General features: G+C 49.8%; 2 protein-coding genes across 14 annotated transcripts in view; one reads left to right on the top strand and one right to left on the bottom strand.

Annotated features, from left to right (window-relative positions):
* The window catches only part of LOC100123674, a 248,220-nt gene that overhangs the window by 71,148 nt on the left and 162,822 nt on the right, over positions 1-14,250 (top strand). For 4 of the 11 annotated variants that reach the window (XM_031930810.2, XM_031930812.2, XM_031930813.2 and 1 more), the window contains exon 1: positions 13,484-13,815. The exons of 5 other annotated variants lie outside the window; for them this stretch is intronic. The gene's annotated coding sequence lies outside the window, so the exon portion shown is untranslated. Of the gene's footprint in view, positions 1-13,482; positions 13,816-14,250 lie in introns of those variants that run through there. 2 more of the 11 variants (XM_031930811.2, XM_032599234.1) reach the window with 1 other exon arrangement.
* LOC100123663 lies at positions 508-1,906 on the bottom strand. 3 transcript variants are annotated; one of them, XM_003428177.4, is made up of 4 exons: positions 1,629-1,906; positions 1,406-1,568; positions 1,027-1,347; positions 508-964 (listed from the first exon to the last, which is right to left on the bottom strand). In XM_003428177.4, the coding sequence occupies exons 1-4, from the start codon at positions 1,798-1,800 to the stop codon at positions 619-621; spliced, it is 1,002 nt and encodes a 333-aa protein (XP_003428225.1). In that variant the 5' UTR covers positions 1,801-1,906; the 3' UTR covers positions 508-618. The 3 variants fall into 3 exon arrangements, with proteins under 3 accessions (XP_003428225.1, XP_008214932.1, XP_001608076.1); XM_008216710.3 differs by having other exon boundaries at positions 1,027-1,269; positions 1,629-1,905; XM_001608026.6 differs by having other exon boundaries at positions 1,027-1,305; positions 1,629-1,902.

The raw sequence follows: 14,250 nt of genomic DNA, 5'->3' as shown, positions 1-14,250 counted from the left end.
TCGCGCGAAACGAGCGTGTAAAGCGTGCGTTGTAAAAAAAAAAAAAAAAAATTACTCCCCCCCCCCCTCTCTTCCGCATATGCACAACGCGCTAAAAGTAAATTCGAGGAACGTCGTACAGCCGCCGCAACAAGCGACGATGAGTCGTCGTCGTCGGGGACAAATTTATGAAAATTTTATGTAAAACTCTCGTCCGTCCGCGAGAACTAACTTCGCCACTTGCCGTCGACGACGACGACGACGACGACGCATGCAAGTGTAATGAGCTGCGGAGAATCGGCGAAACTGTGAGAAATCCTACAGCATACGGAGCGAGAGAAATCTCGAGTGGAGGCCGCTTGGCTTTGGTCAGACGCTAGCGGGGAAGGTCTAATCGAGTTTCGCCGCGCGGCTTTCATGCTAAACGGCTCGAGAGGAGAGATTCCGCGCACAGCTGTGCGTCTACGTGTCTTGTTTGACGATGCGACTCTGCGCTTTGTGTTCGATGAAGTGCGGCTGAGATAAGAGTCTGATTATCAATCGAAACTTTTATTGAACGCAACAATGGAACGGCAAACAAGCTCGATAACAACAACAATAACGCGTGGAGGAACACACTCCTCCTAAACTGAAGCTAACCTAACTGCCGACCATGACGGCGACGCTCTTGTCAACCTGAGTGTTTCCGGGCAGGCTGAGATCGTACTCCATCTCGTGAACGATGTTGGACACCTGGACCTTGATGGAAGCTTGCAAGTGCTGGGGAAAGCTCATCACGGTCAGTCCCATGCTCTCGAAGAAGACCCAAGTCGGATCTTCGGGATTGACGGGCTGTCCCTTCGGTCTGATCAGAGCCTTGTTGCAGAGGTTAGTCCGACGCTGGGGATTGTTAACGCCGTGAGCTGTTCTCGGCGTCGGGGCCGGCTCGGAGAATCGCTGTGGGCGGCTCTGCTTGCTCTCGGCCGGCAGAGTCGACTCGAGGTATCTGATACGAGAGCAACGAGTTTCATATCGGAATTTTCAGCTAACGAATCGCGCACGACATACCTCGCGAGGTTCGACGAGGTGGACGCGGTCACGAAGGCAGTCTGCTCGCCGTTCTCCTCCTTGGCCGACGTTGGCTGCGGTTGTACGACCTCGTCGGGCTTCTCATCCTCCTTCTCCACTGGCTTCTCCTCCTCCTCGTGCTCCTGTTTCGGCTCGGCCACGGCTCTGAGGTCGTCCGAAGTCTCGTTGATGGCTTCGAGGTTGCGACGACTGCCTGCTGATCGGGCCGGGGAACCACCGCAACTGCTCGTCGCGCAACTGTTGTCAGTGCTCTCCGGCCTTTGGAGTCGTTCGGTTAGTCGGTGCGCGACCGAGGATAGCCTGATTTTGAGGTTAGTCGACGAGCTTTTCTGCGGAATCCCGGGGGTTCTATACTCACACGGTCGTGGACGCGATGGAGATGGTCTTGTCGATGGACTGGCATCTAAGTGAGCGCCGGGTTGGCTCAGCCAGGCTGGACCGCGCTGATCTCGGGCGCACGGCTTCCTTCTTCGGTTCCGTGCTCTGGCGAGCTTTCAGCCAGACTCGCTTGAGGACCTCGGCTGCGCGGGATTGATTTTTCAATGTTTACGCAAAACGCGTTGAAAAATATGGATAATTACTCGTGCTGTCGAACTCGGCTGCGAGGTCGTCCCACGTGGACTGCTGCTTCTTGTGGCTGCGGGTGATCTGGTTGAGGGTGTTCATGATCTCGGGCCGCTGCTGGACAGCCTGGAGAATCCGAGCCTCGTCCTCCTGGACTTTGCTGTCGCTGCGCGCTGGCGATTTCGGCATCTTTCTTCTTCTTCCTTCTTTCGATGATATCTTGACGGGGCGACGACGACGGCTGGAATGACAGCCTGACACAAACGCGAAGGGACGAAGGAAATGAAAGCGCGAGTGACAATCGAGTGTCGCGCCCGCGTGACTCTTTTATTTCGAGCGTGTGTGTGGAGATGGCTTCAGGAGGATATGCGTGAATGGAACGTACTACGTCGTGTAATTTCGATGTAAATTGTCGGCATTATTGCATTTTGTAAACGATGATCGCCTCCTTGGCGCATAGCCGGGCGTTTTACGAGCGGTACTTTGCGATCGATTATCGAGATTGGATATCGGACGCGAAAATTTCTCGAAAATATAGGTCATCCCTCTCTCGAGCAGGTGCGCGTATAGGGAAAAAATTCCATTTCCTTTGCAACGGAGCTGAGAAAAATTGCTTAATCCCGAGACGACTGCGCCGTTATTTCAAATGGATGCTCGCTCTAGACGATTATACTTTCACTTTTGTTCGTCGCCCGCTTTAAACAAAGGAGCTGCGCGCTGCCCTTAATGTATGAGCGGGGGGGGGGGGGGGGGGGGTATCGTTAAGGAGGAGAAATGGAAAGAAAAGCGGGAGAGAGAATTAATCGCGCTGGCTGGAATTCACACGAATTTGCAATTTCCACGAGGAAAATCGATACAGCCAAGACATCATCAATCCGAGATCAAGCTCCTCCCGGAATTTCCATCTCCCGCATACGTGCGCTGTATATAGCTAGAGAACAACGGCATAACTCGCTGACGAGATTATAATCAGGCGGCGGCCGGATTAAAGCCCTGTCGCCGAACTGCGACACAGAGTTTGCTGACAGCCTTGCGCGCCTGGATGCTGCACACACGTTTATAGGGGGGAGACGCTATTAGCGTTCTTTGAGCGGCAAAAACATCCTTTTATATAAAACCTTATAACGAGTTTGAAATCCTTTTAAATGAGAGGAAGTCGAGTTACATCGCGAAATTTCGTTGCGTTTCAACGTTAATCAAAGAATATCCACCAACGCAGTCGTACCGAAAAAGAAAACGGTTTGTTTTCGTTGTTACACAGGAGGAAGAATTCCCTCCGCGAAATCGAACGACGTATAACACAGTCGAGGCGACAAAAGAGCGCAGGCGCATAGAAGCGAAAGGAAGGAATACGTCGCGCGCGCGAGGAGTAGAAAAAGAGAGTCGCGCTCGCGCAGGCCAAAGACTCAGACACGAGCGACGCGGGGTGAATTGGAAATCGACGTCGTTCCGTTTTCTCTCTAGCTGCAGCTGGTACGTCACAGCTCTTTGAAAAATCGTCGAGATTTCAGGGGAGAAACTCGGCGTTTTTCTCGCTTTGTGGCGTCGGAAATTTCGAGGCGCGGGAAATTTATGTCCATTTTCAGATGGTCGTTATCAGAGAAAGAGCCCAGTGTGACTGAGAGCCTTCCCGCATGTGTAAATCCGAAAAAATCGCGCCGACGCCATACGGGGATCTTATCGGCTCGAAGGATAAGCCTCGCCATATAATAGTCCCTTTTATCTGTCTCTCTCTCTCTCTCTCTCGACGATGTATCTCTGAAAAAAAAAGGAAAACGCTTAACGCGTGCGATTTCCAGCCAACAAAAACCTCGGGGGGGGGGGGGGGGGGGGGAGCTCGCGCGCGATTCATTTATATCCCGCGCTTCAATCGGACGTACACACAGCAGCGGCTCATTGTTCGCCGGTGTATATCGCGAATTTGCGCCGTTACTCGCCGATTCGAGCCGACGACGCAAGTGTCGGGGGTGGCTGCGCGCATCGAAATTGCATTTTCCTACTCGCTCAGACGGTGTGTATAGCGCAAGAGCGACGGTAATTGGAACTTGCTGAGTCGCGCGAATCAGCGAAAAATTCGATGCGCAGCGTCAAACGCGGAATGCGCTCTCGAGAGTTTCCATGTGAAAGGGGCTGTGTGTGGGTGGGGCTTCGATACAGGAGAGGATTCAGCGGCTTTTGCAACGAGCGTTGAAAACTTCACACACACACACACACGAGAGAGAGCTCGACGGCCCGCATTAAAGCGTCAAAGCGATGACGTGTGTGTGTGTGTGGGGGGGGGGAGGGTGACCGGACGCCGTCGCGGATCTTCTATTATTTAAAGCGAGGGGGTGTGATGCGTAGTGGCTTTTTTTCGGGGGAGATGTGGGGTCTAATTTGTTTTTTGTTTTTCGGAAAAATGTAGGTCGGTACACGTCGAGCTCGTTAAAAAAAGCGTCAGGTCTATGCATAATCTCGAGCTCGCGGGACACAATAATAGCGTCAGCTCCATGAAAATTCATGCGGCGCGGGCGATCGTTACAAATTTCGTTAATCCATTTAGCAGTCGTCCCACAGCTGCTCTCTCTTTCTCGGCGCATATAATCCGCTCATTAATGCCGGCGCGCTTCTTAAAGATCTCTCTCTCTCTCTCTCTCTCTCTCTCTCTCGCTCTCTGTGTGTGTATAACGCTCACATAGATATACATACACTTATTCGCGAGATCTGTCGGGCCGAAGGGGTGAAATCTCGGTACGAATTAATCGACGAATGATAAATTGCGAGAGAGAGAGAGAGAGAGAGAGAGAGAGAGAGAGAGAGAGAGAGAGAGAGAGAGAGAGAGCCGAGGGAGAGAGATGCAAAAAGGGGAGATTGTCAAGGGAGATGGATGTTCCGAGCCCTTCCGACTCCTGCACAGCCCCTCTATACATATAGTTATGCGTTCTGCGAAAATCCTTTACGTATATACACGCCATCCGACACACAGGCGCGGAGCCATTAAATCTACCGGTTTGTGTGCATACGTGTGTGTGTGTAAACAGAGTCTCTCGGCGCAGCAGCAGCGCTGCACATATGCCCGCGTGTGCTACTGCCGTATGCAGATAATGCGGTGATGCATGTCTGTTTTTGTTGAACGATGTGCATTATACACGCGTCTTTTCTTTCTCTCAACGATATAGTCGATGCATTGAAAATCGAAGACAGCTCGATATAAATAAAGCGAGATTTCAACATTACGCGACTCTAAAAACATTAATACCACCTCCCACGCAGATACTCGTGTGTTTTCAACCTAGACGCGATGCTGCTACTGCAGCTACCATGTGCGTGTCTGTTTGCCGACGCACACATGCACCAGTCGTGTGTCACATACTCGTGTGTCTGCAGCAGCGACGACAACGCTCATAGGGGCGCCTCTCTCTCTCTCTCTCTCTCTCTCTCTCTCTCGGGATCGTGTACACACACGTACACGTACGCACAGCCAGAGAGAAGAGAGGCTTAGGCCACGTGGGAGCTGCTGTATCGATCATTCCTCATCTCTCTCTTGCCCCTTTGTCTCGCGTGGATAAACTCTTCCATTTGATCGAATTGGATTTTCTTTCTCTCTCGGCTCCTGTTTTCCTTCGGGCGAGCTTAGATGCTGTATGTTTTTCGGGAAGCCAATGATTGCGAGAGCTTGCCGTCGTGGGTGATTTAATTTTCTCGAATTTTTGGCTGAGATACAATTTTTTACAATATTTTACATAATTGTAACAATTTGCCCGGCTTTCGTAACCGTATTATTGTTATTACGATAAACACTCGCTGCCGGGAGAGTATATATTTATATCGATATAATTAAACTGCACTTAGTGTCGCTCATTTACTCGCGAAACTCTAATACCCGTTAGCTGTGTACAATGGCGCAATCCAAACAATGCCGCGCGTAGCTCTTGTCCCATTCAAACCCGGCTAATTTCGGGGCTTTAAAAAAAGGATTGATCGTCGCAAAATACATACACAGCGTTATAAGCTCAAAAAAATTCATCCCGCTCTCTCTTCTCCGGAACTTACTCATCGCGGCCATCTGCCTTGCGAAATACAAATATCCCGCTCGTAACAAACCCATCAGCGTCTTAACAGCCGTATGAATCAGAGAGCGAGCTTGCAACAACAAGGAAAAAAAGGAAAGCCCGCCTTTCGGCGCTTCCGACACACTCTTTCAATGGCCGTCTATTTCTGGACACACACAGGCAGAAGCATCATCGTACACGCGACGCGCTAATCGTTCCTTAGCGCGCGAAAGAGGAACGAGCCGAGTAATGGACTACCAGCATACGTTGCGCTTACGTTATATTCCCCGGAATCGATGTCATCGCATAGTCGTCGACGAATCACCGCTACTTTATGCATATCACTTTTTAATTGGAGTGTTTAGACTCGATAAAGTAGGGAGCATGAAAAGCCCGTAGGTCAAAGGCGCCGCGGACTATTATACCCCGCTATATTATAATATCACTCACCACTGCAGCCTCCGCTAATTATAACGCTCTACGCGGCTAATTGGGTATTAATACCCAATTAAAAGCGATTTACGCGAAAACTGCGGGGCTTGTACCGCACGTAAACGTACGTTCTGAATAGCGTCGCGTTATGAATCACGTGATTAGTTCTTAAACGCGATCGAAGCGCGTCGCGCCAAAAAAAAATCGTCTAACTGCTGTGTTAAAACAATAGAGACGGCAAGAGTGATACTTACGCAACGGCTCGAGCATTATTCTCTTCGGCGAGACTTATGCGAGGCAGCTGCGCGAGTGCAAGCCGCGCGTTATATCGGGATACGGGCACACGTCTTGCGAGAGCCGCTTCTTCTTCTTATCGTCGCGGTCTATAAGAGATCGAGGCGGTGAGATTCGCGCGAGACAATCGCGTCATAAATCTCGCTGATTCATCCGCTCAGTGCGCGTGTGGAAATAGAATTTGCTTTAGCAAACGTCTCATTAACATGCATAAAAATGGTGTTTTACATAAATACTCACGTAAACGATGATTGCAGACGGATCTTTGTAATGTAAATAACAGCAAAGATTCAGGCAAGTTATAGAATGAGTGGCTCAAGCAGGCTGTTTCGGCACAGGCGACACACGTCTATATATGCATTCTTCGCGCCAATTGGAATGTGGAAAACAAGAAAGTGCCAGTGCGCCACTTAACGTCGATAGCCAGAGACTATAAGGAAGGCCAGTCCAAGGCTTATTTCAGAGTCGTATACCTATACGTAAACTTTTTATATTAAGTACACGAATCGACAGCAGCGGCAGCAGAGCAGCGTCTCGATTAATATTTCAAGAAGTAGCTTCATACACCCCCGGCAACGTCAATTCCCATCTCCCTCTCTCTCTTTACCCTCGCGCTGTATTAAGTCGCATAATGACGTTATATTTATGTTTCTGGAATACGTCAGAGAGAGAGAGAGAGAGAGAGAGAGAGAGAGAGAGAGAGAGAGAGAGACCGGGGGCGCATACCGGCGCGACGCCGACGTCTGAAGTTTCTTGCTCTCCTCGAGAGCCCGAGCGAGAGAACTTTGCAAATTTGTTAAATTGCCAATTTACCTTCCGAACTAGTACTTTCTCCGCCCGTCCGTCTCGTTGTCGCTGCTGCTGCTGCTTTCTATGTGTGTGTACAGTGTATGCAAAGGAGTCTGCGGGGTATATACCACTTTCACGTCATAGTATACCTTGACACCTAAGAAAATTCTTCTCTTTATATTTCTCTTTCTCTCGAGAGAGGGAATATTCGTATTTATATCCACGCGGCTCTTACGTCCCTCTCTCCGGTTGCGCGGATATAATGAAAATGCGCCGTTTGCTTTATTAATAAATAAACTCCCCGGCCCTTCGTACTTATTTTTATATTCCTTTTCTTGCCGAGGACGACGTTTCCATGAGTCCTTTACAGCAGCCAAGACGACATCGGCTGACTGTAGTTTGCGCGCGCAGCTCTCGCTTTGTCTCTTATTAGCGAATCAAGGGAACTTTTTAATCTTCGTTTCCGTCCAATTACGAAGGAGAATTAATTATGGAATCTCCTTTGCGCAGCGGCTCTCCTTTTGCGTCGAGCTTTTTACGTCGTTCCTCTCTCTTATCTCGCCCCCGCCGTATTACTCTTTCCTGATCCCTTTCCATCTTACCCGCGACGGCTTAGTACCCCCCGAGTATATGTGTATATGTATATACACACACACACATTCACACGTATACAGAGCTCTTTGATTTCAGCAGCGGAGGTGCTTCAGGGCGTAGGCATAAAATTTGAAATCGACTTTTAAAGCTCTGCACGTGCCTGGGAGAGAATCTTTTTGAGTATTAGCTCGTAAACACTCGATCAACTTTCACTCCTCGACTTTTCACGTGTATAACAATAATAATACAAAGCGCAATAGATTGCTGCGTGTGTGTGTGAGAGAGAGGCGTCGGCAGAGGTGTTGCAGATGTGTCGACGGCACCTATTTCCGGATGCCTCTCGGCGGAATTTCCACTATATTACGCTCGACGCCTTTGATGTTCTCTCTCTCTCTCTCTCTCTCTCTCTCTCTCCCTTGTGCCGCGGCGTTGTATACGTGTGTGAAGCGTGTACACACACGGGCCAAAAAACAAGCCGCCCTCGCGCGCGAGAGCTTGCGTTTGGCAGAAAAGGAAGAGCGAGAGGAGCCTCTAATACAGAACCATTAAAAGTCTCGTGACAATAGCTTGTCGAGTTAATCGTCCGACGATAATGCAAGAAGCACAACTTGCCCCCCTACCCCCTCCCTCTCTCGTTATTTTCTTTCTTTCTTTTTTTTAAAGCGACAAAGTACTGCGGAGGGACGAAAAGGAAGCAGACTCGAGATACCGGCGCTGTACTACTCCGTCGCTGTGCATTCATACACTCGTCGAGGGATGAACGCTGTGTCCCAGAGCACAATGTATAGCAATTGCAGTGTATACGTATATAGAGAGACACACACAGTGGGAAGAGGGAGAGAGAGTCGGGCACGTGTAATTAAATGCAATCAGCCGACAGCGCGGAGTGCTCCGAATTGCCAACATTTAGCTCTCTCTCTCTCGCTCTCCACTTTCTCTGTCCCACTACCAAGACACGTCGTGTCCAGAGAGCGAGAGAGAGAGAGATGCACATTTCTCGAGTTCCAGCGCGTAATAGTCGTGAGCTGAAAGCCGGCTTCGATTCCTACGGGCCCTTTCAGAACTTGCAAGCGCTCTCGCGCGCAATTAATGGAAATTAATTCGACGTTTCTTTCCCCGCCGGCTGCTGCTGCGTTTCTTTCGCGAACTTTCCCCGAGATCGATCCTCGAGCTTTTGATATTTATCGGTAGCGAAGTCTCCCAAGAGGATATAAAGCAAACTCGACCACGTATACGTATATATAAGAGGAGCCGCGCGAGAGTCTAAAGCGAAAACCAATAGCAGTGCGAGTGAGAGAAGTCTGCGGAGGGTAAACTAAAGCTCGAAACAAAAGCTCGGACGAAAATCCGGAACGCGGAGAATCGTCGACAGGAAAAGCGCGGACAAAAGGTTTCTAGGCTCTCTGGGCTATATACCGACTATAATTCAGGCGGAGGCTTGATGGCTGGACACGCGGCTCTTGCACACACGCAAAAGAGAGAGGGGGAGGGCTACTGTAGAAGCTCCGAAAAGAGAAAGCCAGAGAATTACGAGGTCACTTCCGTTGGCGCCCCCGCGTGAGCTTCCGCTTCCGGTTACTGTCCTCTCTCCCACTCTTTCGCGTAGGTCCTGTGAGTTTCGCAGCCTGCGCACGGGGAAACTTTGCACAATGGCACAACTTGGCCATTTACTATGCTGTGTGTGTGTGCGGGTGGTCCTACGGTGGTACTATGGTCCTCGCGATTCCGCGATATCAATTAGCGCCTTTTTGGCGGGAAACGTGTACTTTTTCAAAAACTGCACGAAGAGGTGTAAATCTCGCCGTCGGACGGAAAAAAAATAGCGGCAATATCGCGGTGGTCCTGCGCGATATTTCAAAAGAAAAAAGGAATACACGCATCGATGCATCAACGCTCTCGGGTTCCGGCTATTTCGAGGCGCGAGTACAGCTCGCGCGGATGTACGCGCGTGTATGCTAAAACCGATGCGTATAGGGCTCGAAAATAGTATGGGGCGAACATCGTCGCTCTATTATACAATGTATAATTCGGCCCTTCTCGCGGGTGGCTGTTTCGGCCGCGGGATTTATCGCCATTTGAAATAAACCGATGTCGCTTCATTCGCACGTAGGTACTCTTGTGGGGGGGATGAGAGGAGGAGATGGATAGTGAGGCGAGCTATCACGTGCTTATTTTTGCGGAGGGGGAATATTGTGCCGGTAGTTTTTCAGGCGAGTTGCCAAGAGGCGAAGCGTCGATGAATGCTTAACGATCGTAAGACGTGCAGTTTTCTTTTCCGGCGTTTATTGCCTCGTTTCCGTTGGGCGATATTGTTATTGGGTAAACTGTCCTGTATAATGGACGGGATTTATTGCTGCTAGTTATTGAAAACGAACGATGCAGGCTAACGTATTACGAAGAAAGTATAGATATAAGTAGTCGGTAGTTATAGCATGAGCGGCCAAAGCAGCAAACTCAACAAGGCTGTTTCGGCATAGGTGACACAGCCGTATATGTTCAATCTCCAAGCCTATTCGGATGAGGGAAATATGCGTCTATGCGCCACCTGTCGTTGATAGCCGGAGACTAGCCGTAAAGTTCAAGCGGTGGGGAAAGAAGCCATCAGCTGTTCTTTGTAATCATAAATCAGAATAATCATCAGTAGAAGCGAAAACTGTTTTGAATATTCCGGCAGAGCTTGCAAATCTTGAAAACAACACAGTAAAAGCAAACATTACGAGTCAATTATTCGATGCCATTTACTCCCGCGGAAAAAAGCTCCTCGAAAAGTTGAGCCATCAGTCAGTGCGCGCACAGTGTGCGGTCTTGTATACACGCCTTAGAGGTGACTTAGCGCTCGGGAGAGAAAAGAAGGAGAGAGAGAGAGAGAGAGAGAGAGAGAGAGAGAGAGAGAGAGAGAGAGAGAGGGGGGACGAGGGCATTAATTTGAACTCGCGGAGACGGAACAGGCCGATCACTCCCCCGAGAGACTAGCTAACGGATCGGCGACGACGAATCGATCCCACTCCTTTATATACATGTATACAGCGCGACACTCTGTGTACAGCCAGCTTGAGAGAGAGAGGAGGGAAAAAATAGAGGTCGGAGATGTAATGAAAGGGGAGATTGATAGACTGCGAATTCTGAGATATTGGATGCTTGCGGAAGAATAATATGAAGGCCGCTCCTTCTTCCCCGGAAGGATGATTGCTCCTCGCAGGTGCCGCATTGTTGTGCTTTTTCTCTTCCGCCGCTCACAATTTAGAACGGCTCTGAGCCGCGGATTAGAAATATCCGCGAATAATTAATCACCTCCCGCTCACTTCTCGGAAAAAAAGAGAGCGAGAGAGAGAGAGAGAGAGAGAACCTTCCGATCCGTCGTCGTGAAGCAGTTTTGGCGAGTGTCGCCGCATTCCGATTACGCTCTCCCTCGGCGCGAGGAGAAATGCGCCGAAGTGACGGTAATAACAGAGCTGTCCGTCAAAAGCGCGAAGGTTCCGGCTCCACACTCTGCTGCTGCAACACTGGCCTGCCAACGATCTGTCAGTTATTTTTGCCTTCGCTCTCACTCCCTGTGTGTGATATCCGCTTCCATAATCGTCTCGCGGCGCTGAAAGGATGGCCGTCGCTCCTTTTTTTTATGCGTCGCCGCTATAATTGAAACTACACTTCGCAGCCGCTTGATACAGGGTTCTACGGCCCGAAAAAATGGAGATTTGTTATTTTAGGCGCGCTTGCGTTTGGAAAAAATTACGTAACGTGTCACGCGTGTTTGTGTGTAATTATCGTTAAAATAAACCAAGGTCGGAGAAAAATTGCGGACGACACACTGATGATGAGTCATTACTCGGTGCTAAAAGAAAACGTCGAAAAGCCGGATAAATAAACGACTCGTTTGTTGTTAAAAGTTTCTCTCTCAAAGGAAAAACTTCGTCGCGGGGCCTTTAATCGCACTGTTTACGAACTGTAAATAAAAAGGCGCCGCGGGGGGTGTAGACACAGCGCGATCCCCGCGGGGGAACATTACAAACTTGCGTCCAACTTTTAATTACATTCCATGTAAACAATACACGCGGCGTATAAGCCTGTCCCTGAGATTTTTCTCGTTGCGCGAGATCGTTAAGCTACATCGTGCGAAGGTTAGAATAAGAAGAAGGTAGTGTTATCGTGTACCAATGCTTTATTTTCGTTTCTCTCAGGTAAGTCACGCCAAAGAATCGCTCGATAGCCGCGTTTGCCCTAATTATCCCTGTGGATATACGCAATAACCGCCATAAATCTCTTATTAATTACAGGAAAAAAATTAACAATCATACGGATATCCGGTATGCGAATCAATCTCCCTCTGCGCTATAAATCCCAAGCCTTGTCTCGCGAGCTTACGGTCGTCGCTTTTACGGCATGTGAGCCGCGATGCGTAGGCGAGAGAGAATCGCGAGAGATAGCCAAAGAGCTATACCTACTCCTTTGTTCTAGGTATTCGCTCGTGACGACGACGACTGCATAGCGACTCGGGTCTGGTTGGCTGCCAAAGGTTTTCACGGCGGCGCGTGCGGAGACAATACCTGGCCTGACGTTTTCTCGAAATAACGCGTAATCTCGCGGAGCTTCATCGAGATTAGTCGCGATGCCAAGTGGCGGGTATGTAGAGAGAGGGATGTGCATGTGCATATGTGTTTTTTTATTAGGACCGACGAAAATAGGGGATATATCTCGACGATAATAAATGCGATTCGGGACAATGCTATTGTCATGTTTTGTCTCTCGGCACAGGTGGGAATGCGCGAGACGAGGTCGTTTTGAATCAATCGTTCTCTAGAAGAGCCTCGTGAGATCTTGGTCGTGGGAAGAATTTTTTATTAACGGCTACTCATATAGCCTGCGACGATTCGTCAATTAAGGAAGAGTGAAAAACCGCGTGAATTATCGCCGCTCCAAATTCGCCGAAAGTATGATTTATCGGCCCTCGTATTGTCGTTAGAAAATGCATTACACCGCATTGTTCTCTAACTTTAGCTTTCACAGTCTTCCCCCCAATGACGCAAATCTCACATCGACGAGCCATTTACAAAAGCTACACGGGAGATTCCCATACGTACGTAATATCCCGCGACTCAAAAATACAACACACGTCGCGCTTAATATTCGAACAAACGCTATATCGGCTTGTTTTGTCGTCGCGAGGCGCCATTGTCGGGGGGTCCCCACCGCCAGGAATAGATTTCGGCTCTCTCTCTCTCTGTCCCCACTACGCGAGAGCATAGAGAGCACAAACGCGAGTGTATAATCGAGCGAGACTGGCGCGCAGCATTCGTCGATTCGAACTACGGCGGGAGGAGCTGAACTATGCGCGCGTAAAGGAGTGGGGGGATGGTGGACAGAAGTTGATGGATTTATTTATTTATTTGGCTATTTTGATACCGCCTCGTGTGCGCGTTGCAGCACGCGTGAATAAATGAGGTGTCTATACGCGATGCTGATCGTCGTTGCGGCTTTGATTTCTTAAGGAAAAAAAGGGATGATAAGAACGAGGTGCGAGAAAAAGAAGAGAAAGTCCCTACTCGACGATAATACACACAAGCGCGCGCGAGGAGGTATAGCCCACAGGTGGTGGGCGTCTCGGCGGTCATCTCTCCGTCTCTCTCTCTCTCTCTCTCTCTCTCTCTCTCTCTCTCTCTCTCTCTCTCTCTCTCTCTCTCTCTCTCTCTCTCTCTCTATTCTCGCTGTCGGCTCGCAGCACGCGAGAGTAGCTAGTCAGTCCGGCTTCTTCTTTAAACCGGCGCGGCCGCGAGTGCTGGTGTGTTCTCTTTCTTCTTCTTCTTCTCCACCTCCTTCTTCTCTCTTTTCTCCCGCGCGCTATCTCGTAACACTCGCTTCTCTCTCTCTCTCGTGATGCAGCTCTCGCCGACGAGCCGCACTAGTGCCGCAGTACCGCTGGTGGGGGGCTAAATCATCATACTAATAGTGCGATGAAATCGTGTTATCGTTGATCAAGTGCGCTATATCACCGATGGAAGCTGCAAGCCGCTGATCGAGCGAGCTGAAAAAATGGGACGTAGCGTACCCGCAACGACTGCTGCATCAGGTAAAAATGCTCTGCACATCGTTATATACGCGCACATTTCGCGGTTAACCGGCCGCACGTCTACGCGCTTTTGATAACGACGCCGTACGGACGCTTCCTTTCGCAATCGGGTCAATCTGCGCGGCTGTAACGAGGGATATCGCGCGCGCGTGTACGGACTTTCGTTATATATTATACTCGAGCGATGATTTCGCCAAAGAGAACCACGGCGATGGCGTTTTATCGATTCTATATGAGAGCTGTGTGCGTCGGTGCGAACGTGCAGCGCTCGCGTTATAATTCGCGAGAGATTTACGGCCGGACGACCGTGAACGCCGCGCTGCACGCGGCCCGAGGATAATGCGAGCGACGTGATGTGTCTGCGCCGCTCTGTTGCTGCGTGGAATGCGGAGATGCGATTGTGCGCTTGATGAGTTTGATGGCTCTGCTGTGTGC

The sequence above is a fragment of the Nasonia vitripennis genome, chromosome 4 (assembly GCF_009193385.2).
Source record: "Nasonia vitripennis strain AsymCx chromosome 4, Nvit_psr_1.1, whole genome shotgun sequence".
Taxonomy (NCBI): domain Eukaryota; kingdom Metazoa; phylum Arthropoda; class Insecta; order Hymenoptera; family Pteromalidae; genus Nasonia; species Nasonia vitripennis.
This window is presented reverse-complemented; position numbering and strand designations above follow the sequence as displayed.

Bases quoted from the DNA above. Each gene is read 5' to 3' on its own strand.
- LOC100123663 (XM_003428177.4), bottom strand. From the start codon at position 1,800: ATGCCGAAATCGCCAGCGCGCAGCGACAGCAAAGTCCAGGAGGACGAG. The intron at 1,569-1,628 runs GTAATTATCCAT...AATCCCGCGCAG, and splicing joins AGCCGAGTTCGACAGCACGA to CCGAGGTCCTCAAGCGAGTC. The intron at 1,348-1,405 runs GTGAGTATAGAA...CCTCAAAATCAG, and splicing joins TCCATCGCGTCCACGACCGT to GCTATCCTCGGTCGCGCACC.